The following is a 17160-nucleotide window of genomic DNA, read 5'->3' as shown; positions in this document are numbered from 1 at the left end:
AGACCATGTTCTGATGTTGCATGCTGAACCTTCTGAGTCAGTGCTTCTTGCGCTGATTTTGTGCATACTCTTTATATAATTCCTGAAATGGAAATTGCATAGTATTAGAGTACCATATTATCTCATACAAAATTCATATACTTGTTATCATCAAAACAAAGAATATTGATCAGAACAAATCTTGTTCTAACAAATCTTCCGGCTAATATTTTGTCGACAGTAGTTGTGTACATCATTTAGCAGGTGAGATGTATTCTGCTTATGTTATAGACAAAGAAATAGTTGCTTGTCTTTTGCTAGCTCAGGATATTAGGTTTTCACCAATGAACTGACAGTTCTCACTAGTGGATTTCCTTTCATTTCTATCCCTAGCATAATCAGCATCGCAAAATCCAACCAGCTTGTAATCTATGGATTTCTTATAAAGACCTAAGTTTGATATTCCTTTCAGATATATAAAGATTCTCTTAATACTCCCTCCAGCCTTAATTATAAGCAAATATTCTCTTTTTAGGTTCATTGAATAGTGAATGTATATGGTCTTTTATGTAGACCTGATACATTCATTATTCAATGAATCTAAAAAGAGAATCTTTACTTCTAATTATGGTCGGAGGGAGTAAATGTTAAGCGAGCTTCTCTAGGATCTGATTAAAATCTTGCACACAAGCATACACTGTATAAAATATCAAGCCTAAAAGCAGTGAGGTAACGTAAGGACCTAATCATACCTTGATACAACTTTTGATCGACCTATGTGCCGCTTTCTTCCTTGTTAAGATTGCAGGTAGGATGCATAGAAGTTATCATCATCTTGCAATCTTCAAGATTAAACTTCTTCAGAAGCTCCTTTGTATACTTTGACAGATGAGCATAGGTTCAATCCTTGCATTTGTTGACTTGAATTCCATAAAAGAATCTTAATTCTCCCATCATGCTCATTTCAAATTCAGCCTGCATGGTCTCAAGGCATTAGTAGAGCCAAATTATTATGGGTTTCGAACAGTTCCAAGCCTCCATCCTTCATAACCACTGAGAAGCCTTTTTCGATTAGTTGTCCAACACTGAGCAGGTTTCACTTTATTCCAACGTGCTTTTGCTCCATTTCTCCTTTTAATAACTATGTTGTCAGTACCTTCTGCTTCCAACGAGTTATTATCTATAATTTTGACCTTGCTCTTCTTCGACCCGTTGAAATATGCCAACCACACTTTTTTACCAGTCACGTGATTCGAGTAGCTTGTGTCGAGGAACTAGATCTTGGAGTCGACATGGTCTTCTGCAACTGTAGCCATAACCACCATATCTTCATAATCATCTGAAGTGACCCTACTTTTCATAGGTATAGCACTACACACATTTTTTTCTCTTCTTTGTCTTTCTGATAGGAGTTTCCTTCTCTGATCTTTTAGAGGATTCAGAAGCCCTATCATCAACCTTATGTTTCTTAGGGTTCGACCAAGACTTCTTGCTCTGAGTATTATGTCCTCTGCCTTTGAACTTATTGGAACCACCATGCTTCTTCCATTTCTGAGCCTATAGTGTTTGCATCGAATCTTGAACCCTTTTCCTTTCGACAAACCTCATCTCATGTGCCTCTGACGAACCAACCAAATCTTCCATTTTCAAGATTGTTACATTCTTGAATAGCTATGATAACGTGATCAAAGTGAGAGGTCAATGTACGGATTACCTTCTCAATTATCATCTTATCATTTAGGGTTTCACCACAACCTTTCATGAGATTGACAAGATTCTGCACCTTCGAGACATCGACTGCAATATTTTCTTCTTCACCCATATGCAGTAATTCATACTGCCTTCGCAGTGTCGGCAACTTGCCAGTTTTAACCTTCCCACCTCTTTCATAATACTTGACAAGAATATCCCATGCCTCATTTGCCGATTCAGCATGAGAAATCCGATCAAAATTTGTCGCATCTACCGCCGACTGGATACAAAAATGCAGCCTTGCAGTCTTTCTTCTTGGCATCCTTGTGACTGACTCTATGAGCATCAGTTATGTTGTCATCAAGTTCAGGAACGCCATTGTTGATAACTTCATAGGTTTCGTGGAAACCGAACAAGGATTTTATATGCTTGCTCCATCAGATCAATTCTTATCGTTAAGTGTTGGAAGAGAATTGAGAATAGTGTCGCCACCATTCATCTCTATAGCAAAACCGATTCAAGACCACTGGCGTGCAGTTCTTGAAAATGCAGTTCTTGAGAGAGAGAGAGAGAGAGAGAGAGAGAGAGAGAGAGAGAGAGAGAGAGAGAGAGAGAGAGAGAGAGAGAGAGAATAAGGATAGTTATTATTGAAGGTGATAATAGAAATTGAATTACAATATGTATTTATATATAATTAAGTGACTTGTATATTAAGTAACTAACATTACAAACCTTAAACCAAACTAACTTGGGCTTGGGCTACAACTTAGATTATATCACAACAGTGATAAATAAAGATTCAAAAATTTGTGGTATTACTTGGAATAGATTAAGGACTTCGAAATCATCTACTTTTTCCGTTTGTCACTAAGTCTTCATCCTTTCTCATTGTGTCGTCATTGTTTGTTCATTCTTCTTCATGTTTCATTTTTCGTCTTCCTTCCTTCCTTCCTCTTCCGTCTCTGTGTTTATAATATGTTTTATTCTAATAATTTATTTTAATCCCTATTAATAAATTTAACATATTTATTTTAATAATTTTATTTTAGTTAATAAATTAACAAATTAAAAAATAATTTCGCAAAAGAAAATAGAAACTTTGCCATGCTATGTCATAAAAATTGTCACGTAGAAAAACAAATACACATCAACATTTTTTTTTGCACCGCCAAAAAATGGCGGGTTGGATTGAGATTTTGGGTCCGCCGCCCATCAAAGTCCGCTCCGTCAAAACCCGTCGCCCGCTAAAGCCTGCCTCACCTATTCGTTAAACTCGTCTCGGCTTAAGACCGCCCTTTTTTAGCTAATTCTATTAATTCAAATTCTTGATAGTTTTATTTTATACATTTATTTGTAGATGTATGTAATATTTTTTTAGGTCAAATTTGTTTAAAAGATGCTTTATAAAAAACTATTATAAAAAATAAGTGAAAATTTTAATTGAAAGCTAAAAAAAGACTATTAATCTATTAAAAAATGAAAGAAAAATAAATTAAAAAATAGGCGGGCAAGCCCGCCGCCTGCCAACCCGTCACCTTGGCGGGGCAGGCATGATTTTTATGCCTATTTTATTTGGCGGGCTTGTCCGCCCCGCTCGTTTTTTGGCGGGCTTAAGGCGGGGCGGGCGAGCCGTTTTGTCACCCTAATATAGGGTCAGTTTTGTTATATTTAAAAAATATATCTATATATATTTTTAAATTATTTTTGCGTACTTCTTAAAAATAATAAAAAATATTTTAAATTTGTTTTTTTATTTTTCATAGTTTTTCTATCATACATAGTTAAACTTATTGCACAACAAATGAAATATATCAAATAATAATAGTAGTAATAATAAATTTACAAAACAACAGGAGCAAATGTTCTCTATAATATATTATTAATTCAGTTTAAAGCTATGGATTTGTGAATACTTTGGATACTAGTTTAGTTTTATTTGTCATACTGTGGAATAGATGTTGTAGGGACTAATAGAGTACTACCAAATAGGAGGGGAAGTATAACACAGATAAATCAGAGGCAAAGTGACCTATATTTGTTTACATATTATTATAATTTATTATAGGCAAGTCAAATTGCACCCAAAAACTCAACCCGTGATCATTCATATGTTTATATGTCGACAGATATTTTCAGTTCTGACTATGCTGCATATGTTATGCTATAACCCTCTCTTTCTCTCTCCTTCTCTCTCTCTCTCTAACTCTGCATAAGTCATGACTAATTTGTTGTGATTGGTAATATCAATAAAATAAAACAAAACAAATCTGGCATGAAAAAATCTTCCTCCACTTAAAACTTGATTTTTACCTTAAAGAGTTCAATGAATAAAACAAACAACTCATTTGCTAACATGCTTTCGGTGTTTCAGAATTCTGATTACGTATCAGTATTTTCAGTTTTAGCCATAAAGATTATTAATTGGTTGTAAATTTTTTTGACTCATATGTACTGCCAAATTCTAGGGCTACATATATCTATAGATGTAGCTAGTGTGTGTGACCTAGTAGGGTTTGTAAATACTCCTTAGTTATGAAGAAGTTAATGAGAATGTAATATAAGTGAGTTGTGTGAATTATGGTCCCCCACTCACGGTTTGAATGAGGAATATTTTGGCTGTGTAATATTTACCCTGATGATGATTGATGCCTCTTTGTGTGACACGTCCTAGTCTTAAGGGTTGGATCATTCCCTAGTTAATGTAACAAATTCTATACCATAAGGATGTAACTTTTCCAAGGACCTAATCATCACAGTTAAGTTTAATAATAATTGTTGATAATATTCTTATCAACACACCTTTATTTCATCTGTTTTAGTTTCTTGTAATTTTTCATAAAAAACTCAATGTTTGTCCCTATAGTTTTTTTTCCTGTGGTTGGTTGTGGTGTTTTTGTCTGAATTTGGTTCCATTCATGATTTTAAATTGCAGTTATTGTAATGCGCATTGTAGTCATGGGTCGAAAATACAATTATAATTGTGGGTGTTGCGATTGCACTTACCGTGGTTAATGATTTTTCATGTAATCATTTTTCATTATATCAGTAAATTGAGTTTTGAGGATTTTTCGAGTTCTAATGAAAATTGTTTAAGAAGTAATGTGATGCACTTCCTAATGATAAACAAGTTATTTTAAATCACACCGGCCGCAATTGCACTTCAATATGATAACATAAACTACCGTTTTCGCATCAGCAATATTGCGATCACATACTCAAATTTAAAATCATGATTCTACTCGTAGAAGTTATTGTAAAAAAATTAGAACTTCTAAGAAGGTGTCCAATTCTTCTAGTTCTTTTCCAAAATCTTAATACCTTCCTCCAGAAGAATTCCTCCATCCTAGAAGATCTCGAAATTACAATGATCTTAGAAAGTGTCCAATTTAATGCCTGTTTTAACCATTAAATTCGTCACATTAAGAAGTAAGATTCAAATCATACACTCTTATAACTCCTAAACATAAGAGTTGCATCTCTTACATTCCACACCTTCAATCACCAAGCATCTCTTATAACTTCATATTATTCAAAATTCAAAAAGATGTTTTATATATGAAAATAACAATAATATCTAATTTGTTTCAAAATAAAATAAACAATAATAACAATACATAGGATATATCAATCAATTCATAGATTTACTTTTATTCACCCCTTCTGTTCCCTTTTGGTGCATTGATGTGATTTCTTTAATGTCATAAATTGGACTTCAGAGTTTTTACTTCACCCCAACATTGATTGCATCACACACACACACCATTATTCAACCCCATTTTATTTTATTTTTCTTTCCAATTATTCAGCAAAAGAACAAAACAATTCTCTCACCCATGTTCAAGTTACTTCAACATCAATTTCTGTCACATCTTATTCCTATTTCAGATACCATGTATCAAAATCAAACCCTCACATCAAATTCCTTATACATTCTTCATTTAATTCTTCCTTTCCCATTTTTCATATATCAGAACCAACATGTGTATACATAATAATCAAGTTACTCTAATTAGCCCTATAATAAACACTAACCAACATAGTCCAAATGCATTTTAAGGAAAATACCTCATTCAAACTCAGTGTCTATTACACCACCAATTTCTTGAAACATAACATCAATAACAATAAAAACTAGTGCTATTTTCCAACAAAATCCAACACCTAACATACAAACCTGTCATTTGACATGCATACCAAACTCTTGTTTATTTTATATCATATAATATATTCTAATCAGTTCTTCAACGGTAGAAACTCAATAAACTGGTTTGGTGCATTCATTGCTGAAGATGATATCTCTGTCTCTTTGTGTTGGTTAATAATGCTATGATCAACATCATCACTGCCTCCATTATCTCCTTCATTCCTTATTGGGAAAAGTTGAAGTGTTTGATCAGATTCTTCATGCTGAGTGTGAGTACTAGTGTTGATTCTACTACTATTACTGGTTAAGTGGAAAGGTGAAATGAATAAGCTTAAATCATGTGTCCTCTTGATGAGTTTTGGGTCCATTAGTCTAGTTGTTACTGTAGTTGAGGTGGTGGTGGCCATGCTAGCTGTTGCTGTAGAAGGGATGTAATTAGAATTATTAGGGTAACATTGTGTAGTGTTTATGAAGGTAGGACAAGTTAACTGCATCATATGCCACGTGGCATTCCTTTCCATAAAATTTTTTCTTTCTGCTTCATCGAATTGGACCCATCCATCTGTTCTAGAGTACTGATCTGCTTTTGCTGCTACCCTTTGAATTGAAGCAGATTCCTGAGGAATGTAATTAAAAGTTAAAATAAAACCATAGGTGAAAAAATATAAAAAAAACCATAGGTTAAAAAAAATAAAAAAGAGCATGCACAGATTTCAAATAAGCATGCTGCATGCACTCAAAGTTATCAAAGTTATAGTAGTGTACATTTTTTTTTTTTTTTAAAGGTGTATGTTGGTCTATGTGAAGTCAAATAAAAGCAGTGTTGAAGGTGAGTGTTGTCTTTTGCATCATGAATATGGATGGTTTTTTTCAATTCCATAGAAAGAAGAATATATAATGGAGAGTGCCTAAAAGCTACTACTGCACAAGCCCCAAAAGCCCAGCTAAGTTTCATAACAGCAGCCCCGACAGAAAGGAAGTAATGCAGCTTTTAGGACCTTTTCATTTCCCAACAAATTTACTTACAACAAAACTTTTCTTTTTCTTACCTACTAACCTCCTTTCTTTCACCTATACCTATTGTTTATCATTCTTGTGCATATCCATCTTTCATTATATAACTAATTACCAATAATCAGATCTTTATAAAAGTGGATTAAGAAGTGAGTAATAATGGTAGAAAAAAAGACCTCTGCAAGAGGAAGAGTACTGGTACTGGAGTTTGTGGATGGTAGCCAGTTTTTGGTGTGTTCAACTTCAAACACTGTCCTACTTGCTCCTGTAGACAAAAAGAAAAACAAAAAAGAATATAACTTTACATCTCAACCAACAACAATACGAATAAGAAAAAAAAGATAAAGCAACGCATGTCATATACAATAACAAGGATATTCCTCTAACAAAAACAAAACAAAACAAAACTCATATTACATTTGCAAAATAAACCTATTATAACAACAGAAACATTCTCACAGTGATTTTGTCAAACACATAGTGAGTAAAATAATGGACTAATAAAAACAATTAAACTATTATTTTATTCTTGTTTTGTTTACCTAGGTCTTTCTTTTCAAGAGAAGCATCAAACTCAGCTGCTGATTCCATTTGACGGCGTCGTTTCTGTCTTTCTCTTGCTTTGTGATTCTGAAACCAATAGAAGACATTCTTTCCTTCAATTTTTCCGAATCTTCTTAGCTGTGCAGTGATTTGTTGGATTTGTTCAGCAGATGGTGTTCTTGTTCCTCTTCTATATAATTCTTCAAGTGCTCTTAACTGTTCCGGCGTTGGATTCCATCTCGAACTCACCACAACTGCGGCCGGATTGTTCAACTCTGATCTCTTGCTTTGATCTCCAACTGATTCATAATAAAACATAACACTTTTACAATCACATGCATAAAAATGCAAACAAAAAAAAGAAAATATACAAACAAAAAATATATAGTAGTACATATGTATACCTTGGTGAAGGTTGTGATATTGTGTGAAGAAATCATTGGTGCCATGAATGCGGTTTAAGGAAGGATTAGTAGTTGAAATGTTGTTGTTAGGAGAAGAAGTAGAAGAGGAAGTAGTAGTGAGTGGCTTTGGAATGAGAGGTCTGAGTTTTCTTCCATTGAAAGGATAATCAGCCATGTTGAAGTCACTACCTTCATTGTAACCTACCATCCACATAATGCTAGGGTTTAAGTGAGAATGATATAAGAGAAAAGGTTATAAATATAAAGAAGAATGAAAGAAACTAGAATAAGAAAGTAGGAATGGTTGATAGATATAGAAGTGTGTTTGGAAGTGAGTGTTGTTATGGTAATTTGTATATAGGTTGATGAAGAAGCATTGTTGAAGAGAGAGAGAGGGAGAGAGAGAGTGTTGGATTAATATGGGACAAAGAAGAGATGAAGTTGACTAGGCTTTAGAGGGAGAGAAGAGAGAGAGAGAGCGTGGAATTCTGGGAGATTGTTATTGGGAGAAGAGAATGAAAAACGACGTGACGATGATGAGGGTTATCATCACCTCATTTATTGTTCTCTTCACGTCTCGTTCCTTTCACACTAATTCTAAATCCGAACTGCCTGCCCCTCTCTCTCTCTCTCTATCTCTCTCCTCACTCATTCTTTATTTTATTGCTTGCCTCCATGCACACATTTATCTTATTTACTCGTGTACGGATATACTACTTCTCACTTTTTCACCTATACTCTTCTATACACTACAACCTTCTATGTATTTGTATTTAGTATTGTCTTCTTTCTCTAGAAAATACATGAAACAAGCTTGTGTGCTTTTTGGGGAATAAAGACCTAGGTAGTTTTTTTTCATGGTTTTAAAAAACAGCTGCGGTCGCAATGCAGCTTTTGTAATTTTAGTCATTACAAGGATTGCAATATTGATTGTAATTGTTGCGGTGTGACTGTTTTGTTGTGACCGTTTTTGCGGTTACAAACTGTTTTTTAAAATCTTAATTTTTTAGTCATAGCGCATCTAAAGACTACTATTATGGTTGGTTGAAGTTATTCATAAACAATATTGTTTTATATGACACAGACATCTAACACGATATTATTCAAATATTTATGTATCAAACATTGATAGATCTTTGTTCGCATATAACTGTTACTCTATCGGATGTTGCATTTTCAATGACTATAACATTTAAATAAGGGAGGGTTTAAAGAAATTATTATAATGTTCTAACTTTAAAAAAATCTAACTTTCACTAATGTCGTTTTAAAATTTTGGAAATCTTGTATAGGAATTTCAATATAGGCATAATTGAATCATGACAAAAACATATAGAGGTGTTTAAAAATATGTAGAGATTTTATTGGATTACAGTTTAACTATTACAAAATTTTGAATTCCCTCATCTTACACTCTTTAAGAACTGGTCCTTGCTTTCATCATGGAATGTATGTAGACTAAATGCATTAACTTTCTTTAATCAATTTTTACACATTATATTATCTTGAAATGTTGCATGTGAAAACTTCAAAATTGATAAGCCTTAATTAATTAGAGGTGGGGGGAGATAGAAGAAAATATAGAAAAAATGACTGTTACCTGATTTGGAATCTTGTATGGATGGTCCAGAGTCATTTATTGAATTAAATTGAACATGGCCATATATAGGAGGGTAGTTAAGTAATAAACAAAACTGTCAATGTCCTCTCTCTCTCTATCTCTCTTTGTTTGCCTCTTAGGTATAACCCTTTGGTTATTACAATGGAATGACTCAATTCTCGAGCTATAGTGCATAGAATTTGAAAGCTATAATTGATTAATTATTTCTAGCTTTTTGTTGGGTGGAGGGCCTACTACCTGCAAATTCTGAATCCTACTATTTGTATGTCTCTTATTTATTAGTATTATCAGATTTTATGCATGCAATACAAAACACATAACACATGTAGTAGTAGTAGTGAGATAAAAACATAAATAAAATCACTTAATCAATTGCTTACAAATCCAACATCAACCTATATACCTATAACTATACCTACTTGTCACAAAATATGGCCCATAAACTTTAAACTTTTTCATCCTTTTTAGGCTTCAATATTAGTCAATGGTAGTGATTGAGTATATAAGTTAGACTTATGGAATAGGATGGGAATGTTTTCTTCTTCAACAACATAAAGTCCTTTCCTACTTTTAAATAATAATAAAAACAAACCCTATAACTAGCATATATATCTATATCATGCATCAAACCAATTAGTACCTAATATTATTCTTTTTTTCTTTTCTCATTTTTAGCTACACTATAATACCATAGAATATAGATAACAATAATGTTACCCGTGAGTTCCTAGACTTTGTTTGTACATACACATTACATGTATTGGAAAAAGTGTACAATAATACTCATACTATAGTAGTACTATATGTCTATACAAAATACAATGTTTCAGTGTAGAAATATGAAAAGCAAAAACAGCTTTTTCATTCATGGATAATTATAGGTAAGATTCGTTTTTAAAAGTTAAACCAAATTTGATACTACTAGTTATATTCAACAACATTATTGTATACTATACTACTATGTCTATTTATACACGCATAAATATAAATTGCATTGTTTTCATAAAAAAATAATATTCGATCAGGTGACACTGGTCTTAGTCTAAGATGAGAATTTATGTATTTCCCAAGAGTGAGTATAGTGTGTGAGAGGCTCAATTTTTACAACGACAAAACATGATGGATGCAATCACACTCCAAGGGACAAGATTTCAGAACAGACAGCTTCATACTTTTCCCCTATAAAGGAATAAAGTCTTGATAAAATTTTGGAACAAAAGTACCAATTAATTTCTAGGTTATTATTTTTTTTATTACTATCATGTAGTTCAATCTTTCTGGTTTCTTACATATGTTGTGTAGCTTTTGGTTTTCTTCCAATGTTTTAGACACTGTTTTGATGTTCCTTTAGCGGCGAATTAGTAATCTATTTTGGCGAATTTATTGGACACAAAAGATGAATTCTTTTCTTTGGATTGGATTTTCTCTAAACATAGAAGTTCAAAATCGACTTATTTAAAGAGACTAAGGCTCTATTTGGCAAGTGTTATTTTGAACTTATAGTTTATAGGCTTGTATGATAATAAAATACCTGTTTGGTATTAGTCTTTTCATCGATTTTTTTACTCATGTGCCACAAAAATACCAATATGCCATGAAATGAAAAAAAAAAATACCAGTTTGCCACACTTTCTTTTGGGGTCCGTCCAGGGGTTGGCCGGACTGATGAAGCACTTTTTTCTCCTGTTGGGGTCCGGCCAGGGGTTAGTTGGACTCTAACTAGTCCGTTTTTTTTTTTGTTTTTTCAATTGATTTAAATGTTTTATTAATTATAATAAATGTTTTTTATTAGTTATAATGATTAAAATATAATTAAAAATGTAAAAAATGTTATAATAAATAAAAAAATAATTTTTTTATTATAAATAATGATTAAAATACAATAAAGTATAATAAAAAATATTATAATATGATAAAAAAATTATTTGCCAATAAATTTTTTTTAATTGAATTTAAGGATTTATTAATTATAAAAATTGTTTTTTTATTATAATTAATGATTAAAATATAATAAAAAAGCCAATATTTATTTTATTCAATACATAAACGGGTACAAGGAAAAAAAGCCTATTTTTTCTTCTTTGGTTGGACCATATGTCCCCCAGTGAGACATTTTTTGGGTATCTTTGGTCTCGTACCCCTACGTAACGGTTGATCATTGTTTGGTGGAGGTTGCCTTTGTGGAGAATCGTCGCTTGAAAGATCTTACTTATAGGCAATGTGGTTGTACAGTCTTATTTATAGGCAAAAAAATAAAATAAAATATATGTCCTCGTCCATCTATTGGCCGAACCTACACATGCTCGTCCATCTATTGGCCGAACTTACACATGTTCGTCCAACCCGTGACTTACTCATATTTTTAATAATTAAAATAGCATTTTTTTAATTTTTTATTATATTTAATCATTAATTATAATAAAAAAACAATTTTTATAATTAAAAAATCCTTAAATTCAATTAAAAAAAATTTATTGGCAAATAATTTTTTTTTATTATATTATAATGTTTTTTATTATATTTTATTGTATTTTAATCATTATTTATAATAAAAAAAATTATTTTTTTATTTATTATAATATTTTTTACATTTTTAATTATATTTTAATCATTATAACTAATAAAAAAACATTTATTATAATTAATAAAACATTTAAATCAATTAAAAAAACAAAAAAAACGGACTAGTTAGAGTCCAACCAACCCCTGGCCGGACCCCAACAGGAGAAAAAAGTGCTTCATCAGTCCGGCCAACCCCTGGACGGACCCCAAAGGAAAGTGTGGCAAACTGGTATTTTTTTTCATTTCATGGCATATTGGTATTTTTGTTTCATTTTTGTGGCACATGAGTAAAAAAATCTTTTTCATCACGAGCTTATAACTTATTTTACTAATTTATAGTTTATTTTTCAGACGCTTTATAAGTAGTCTTTTAACTTATAACTTATCATTTTTTCTTTCATTATTATTCTTATAAATTTAATTATTTTAAATATATATTTAATTATTAATTAAGAAATATCTCTTTATGTTATTTTACATTTATCAGCTAGTTAAACTGCTAAATTTATCAAACACTCTAATTAGCTTATTAGCTATCAGTCATCAGCTATTAGCTATAATTTATCATCCATAAGCTATAAGCTATCAGCTAACTTATCATCCAACCACTAATTTTACAAAACTACGATTTGATATGTTATATAACTTGTATTTCCCTTACTTAATTTTACATTTAAATACGAATATATCATACTTTAATTTATCTAAAAATATTCCTTTCAAATGTTACCTAACTCTAGAGCTGAACTTAAAACTATGGTGGGGTGAAAACTATGTGTTGGATCGGATTTGGTCTAGTATGTTATCCAATTTTATAGCTATCTATGATAAGATTCAATCAGGAAATCGAAACAAATCAAATTGAACTATAGTAAAAGCTCGATAGAATTGAATCGAACAATTTCAATTTACCTCAAATCGACTCAAATCAAAATTACTGGCTTGGTATACCGGTTCAGAATTTCGAATCATACAAACTGTTAGAAAATAGTTTTTTCCGAACAGAACAATTTGTTAAAGAACTGAAGCGTTATACATTTTTTCAAAAAAAATTAATAAAAAAATTTAAACATTTTTTAAGCATTTTTTATTGAGTTTCGGTTCGATTTATTTCTTATTTGGTTCAGATCTAGAACTGTTTGTGAAACTTAATTTGATTCACTAGCCAAACATAATGATTCGTTTCTTTTAATGTCACTTTAATTTAGTTCGGTTCGACAGTTTGGTTTGGTTCAACTATTGTTTTTTTAAATCCTACAAACTCATTTAGATATTAATAGGTTAAGTTCATCGTCCAACTCATAACTTTTTTTGACAAACCTGACCTAGACAACCCAATCATTTACTGGTCAGATTGAGTTTGTGTTGATAATTTTTTTTTAATTTTAAAAAATTGTAACATAATATAATGTTTAATAAAATCTATCCATATACCATAAAACTCGATAATAGTAATAAAAAAATTTAAAAAACACATTATTTTTCTAAAATCCATAAGTTGAAAATGATTAAAAAAACAATAATACATATTCTTAAAATTGTAAATATTGGAAAAATAATGATTTATAGTCATATTCTAATTTTTTTCATTTATAATAATAATAAAATAATAAATCAAATATGGCATATGAACGATTTGGAACAACAGATCCACGGGTTTAGAAACTTGTACTTGCTAAAAGTACAATAGTTGAGACAGAGTCTGCTCACGTCGGAAATGTGAGAGACTCTGTGTATTTCTCTTTGGAATTTGTGGATGTCTTTAGAATTATGGGATATGGGAATTTATAGAATGCTCTTTGGGCCTTGACTAGAAAGCGGTTTCCCTAGCTCTATGATTAAAAAAAGTGAGTAAAGGAAAACTCATTCTCCCTTAGATTATGGAGGAGACAATTTTTCTCAGTACATGTCGCAGGCCATGTGAAATAACTGAGACAAGTCATGCATTTTAGTTAGCAGAGACCTAAGCCTAACTAGGCTAGGCGGTTTGCTACGTGTTGTCGGTCACCTGCTATACTTAGGGAATCCGCCCAACATTTCCACAGTCAATTCAATTTGTTTTATCTTAGATCATCATTTTTTTAGACCCAACAAAATTATCTCAGCCCACAGTCCTTCAAGCATGATACCTTGGAAAAGGTTAAGTGATTTAGTTCGAACGTACTTTCATCTTAAAGATTTTGTGATCCCTATAGTTCGAACGTGCAACATTAAATGTTTCTAATGATGGGTATGCCTTAAGAAGCTAAGTTTGATGAGGACCTTGGTTCAGTCACATGTGTCAGGAAGAGAGACGTGTGGAGGTTCACCTTACAATTGTTGGTGCGCACCTAAGGGAGACAATCATGGCATATTTGACCTAGGTTCCTAACCCTATATGAGGAGAACTTCATCCCATTATCCATTTGTGCTACTTCAGATTTTTCACTTAGTAGAGCAGGTTGCATTTAAAGCTTCTCAAGCTCAACTTTATCCACTTCCCTAACAAACAATTATAACATCTTATTCCTATACTTCACCCTCGTTTTTTCTAGAAATGGAAATCATTAAGGAGTCAGACATGAGGAGATACGTGATTCAACCTTCCAATAATAGAGAACTTACAAAATTATATGTATACTCCATGAAAAACGCCAAGAGAATCGACTAAACAATCAGTTATAGATTCCTCTAAATAGGGATGTTTGGGAGTTATAAAAGAACCTCTGATTTTAGAATTGATAATGACTCTTATTTTATTGTTCTTTTTCAAGAAAACCTTAGTTGTCAATGGCGGGCAACTCATCAAAATGTTCAGGAGTAGAGGAATTCAAACCATGTTACTCCTTTGAGAAGAGAGTGCCCTCCTTCTAAAAAAGCCTAAAACTTTCCAGAATAGGCGACAAGGGAGAGAATATCCTAATGTTGCTCCAAAGAAGAACATGCTAACATGAAAACCCTAGAAGACTCGCCATATGCCTTCTTCTATATGCATATTCCACTCGTCCAAGACCTTGGAGTGCTTATTCCCTTCACTCATTTCAATTTTGAGGTTCTCATGATGATTAAATTTTTCCCTCCCAAATAATGTGAAATGGTGTGGCCTTTATAGGGGACTTTGAGATTATTTGTCGACACCTAGAAGCTAACCTAACCATATGTATTTTCTTCTCTTTTTATGGTACTAAGATATGACCAAAAGGAAATTGAGTGACTTTAGGATATTTTTCTAGTAAAATCTTATTTACCCCCACTCTAACCATTACAAGAACTAGAAATACAGGTTTGTGGGGGTAAGGGGGCAAGACGGGGCATTCATGGTTATCATTAGGTATACCGACACCTAATGCCTAACCTTATATTGGATGGAGGATCTCGTAGACGTAAATGACTTTGAATTTGAATACCTGACCGTCACTGGGAGATATATGGTGAATGTTTTTTATGCATTTAACATTATAAACTCTAGGGAGATATTGGAGCATAAACGAGACTAAGATTACAAAATTTATGAATATCTACATAAGTTTAATTTCTACATGCATTCTTAATTTGGATTGTTTTATCTCTTAACGCTTATTATTTCTTTTCATTTTTGCACAAAGAATGCCCCCTCATGAATGTTGCATACAGGGAAGCTTGCATGGCAAATACGAAATCCGTTTGGGGGCGAGGAATGGACTGATAGTCCAAAAATCCACCATGGCGACATCATGATCAAAGGGAGGAAGAGAGGCATTGAGGGGAACATTATTAATAACCCCCGACCTATCAAAACAATGAAGCCGTAGGGGTTCAAAGGTAGTTCGACCTCCATTCAAGTCCAAAAGGACAAGGGTGCAATGTATGTAGAGACGGTCATTTTGGAGAACGAGACTAAGGGAAATTGCCAAAATGGAACGCCTATCTAAGAAGAAGCCCCCAAAAGCAAATTAGAAGGTGTTACAATGCCATCCTTATGGAACAAGAATTATTATGGGTCATATCCTAATTTTTACCCATAAGATTCCATATATCATTAATTTATATCTAACCCAAAGATCACAAGCGTGGCATCCTCCTAACCTTTACCTCTTTGCTTTAACCTTTGTGGGAGATCATGAAGCATCTTTTGTGTTTACTTTTACATTTGTGATTGTTTATGTGATGTCCATTAACTTTGTTAACCTTATTAAAAATACAAAAATATGTGTTGCTCTCTTTTCTTATTGTACAAAGTATGAGCTTGTAATCAAAGGATTAAAAGAGTGTTTAATGCCTAAAAAGATCTTATCCAATGATCAAGAGTGATTGGAGGATCAAGTTTACTTGGTTTGTGGTTGAAGATATCAAAAGATAAAGCTTGATTTCTAAATTAGGATTTTGGTCCACAAAATCAAATTTTGGACAACAAGGGGTCCATAAGAGCTTTTACTTCAAGGTGCAATATCCCGATTTTTATTAATTATATTTTAATTATTTTATTTGGTGTTTTTACTAATTATTTACTTATATAATTATTATGTGGTATAATAGTTATTAAATTAATTGATTAATGGTGTATTTGTGCTATTGGGTTAATTAAGTTATTACGGAGATATAACTAATTGGGCCTAAGTAATAGAAATATAACATTAGGTGTTTTGGTGGGTTAAGCCCAATTAAATTAAGAGGAGATAGTAAAGGAACTAGGTTTAGTTTTCACAACTTTCACTTTTGGAGAATAGAAGAGAATATAAGAGGATAGAAGAGAGTAGAGAAAGAAGAGGAGATTTGGGAGATTCTTGAAGAAGAAAGAATTTGATTGAGGTAAGGGGAGAAATCTCATTATCTTGAATATATATGTATGCAATGGGTAGTAGTATAATATGTATTCATCCCTCTCAATTTCATAGATTTTTACATGTTAGGGTTTATGTTGAATTCATGGGATTTGTGCTATTAATCATGTTTGATGATATTTGTATGCGAACCCATGGTTAGGAACATATTATGAAAAATTTATGTATGTTAAATGGATGTTAGAATGAGTTTTGGTTGGCAAAAATCGGAGTTGGGTTGGTGTTGGGATGTGCTGGAACGCACAACTTTTTTTCTGTTTCTGGTGTCGTTCGCCGGGTGAGCCTGTTGCTATGCGGGACGAGTGAGCGCTTCTAAGTCTTCGCCGGACGAGAACACCGGGTGAGAGGGTGGCCAAGTTTCTTCCTTGGAGCGTCGGGTGAGACAATTCTTCCGCCGGGCGA

General features: G+C 32.5%; 1 protein-coding gene across 1 annotated transcript; it reads right to left on the bottom strand.

Moving 5' to 3' along the window:
- Positions 1-5721: 5721 nt before the first annotated feature.
- Positions 5722-8367, bottom strand: LOC131608217 (WUSCHEL-related homeobox 1). The gene is made up of 4 exons (XM_058880137.1): positions 7777-8367; positions 7372-7671; positions 7006-7094; positions 5722-6432 (listed from the first exon to the last, which is right to left on the bottom strand). The coding sequence occupies exons 1-4, from the start codon at positions 7988-7990 to the stop codon at positions 5905-5907; spliced, it is 1131 nt and encodes a 376-aa protein (XP_058736120.1). The 5' UTR covers positions 7991-8367; the 3' UTR covers positions 5722-5904.
- Positions 8368-17160: the final 8793 nt, after the last annotated feature.

Source organism: Vicia villosa, linkage group LG5, assembly GCF_029867415.1.
Source record: "Vicia villosa cultivar HV-30 ecotype Madison, WI linkage group LG5, Vvil1.0, whole genome shotgun sequence".
Classification (NCBI taxonomy): Eukaryota; Viridiplantae; Streptophyta; class Magnoliopsida; order Fabales; family Fabaceae; genus Vicia; species Vicia villosa.
This window is presented reverse-complemented; position numbering and strand designations above follow the sequence as displayed.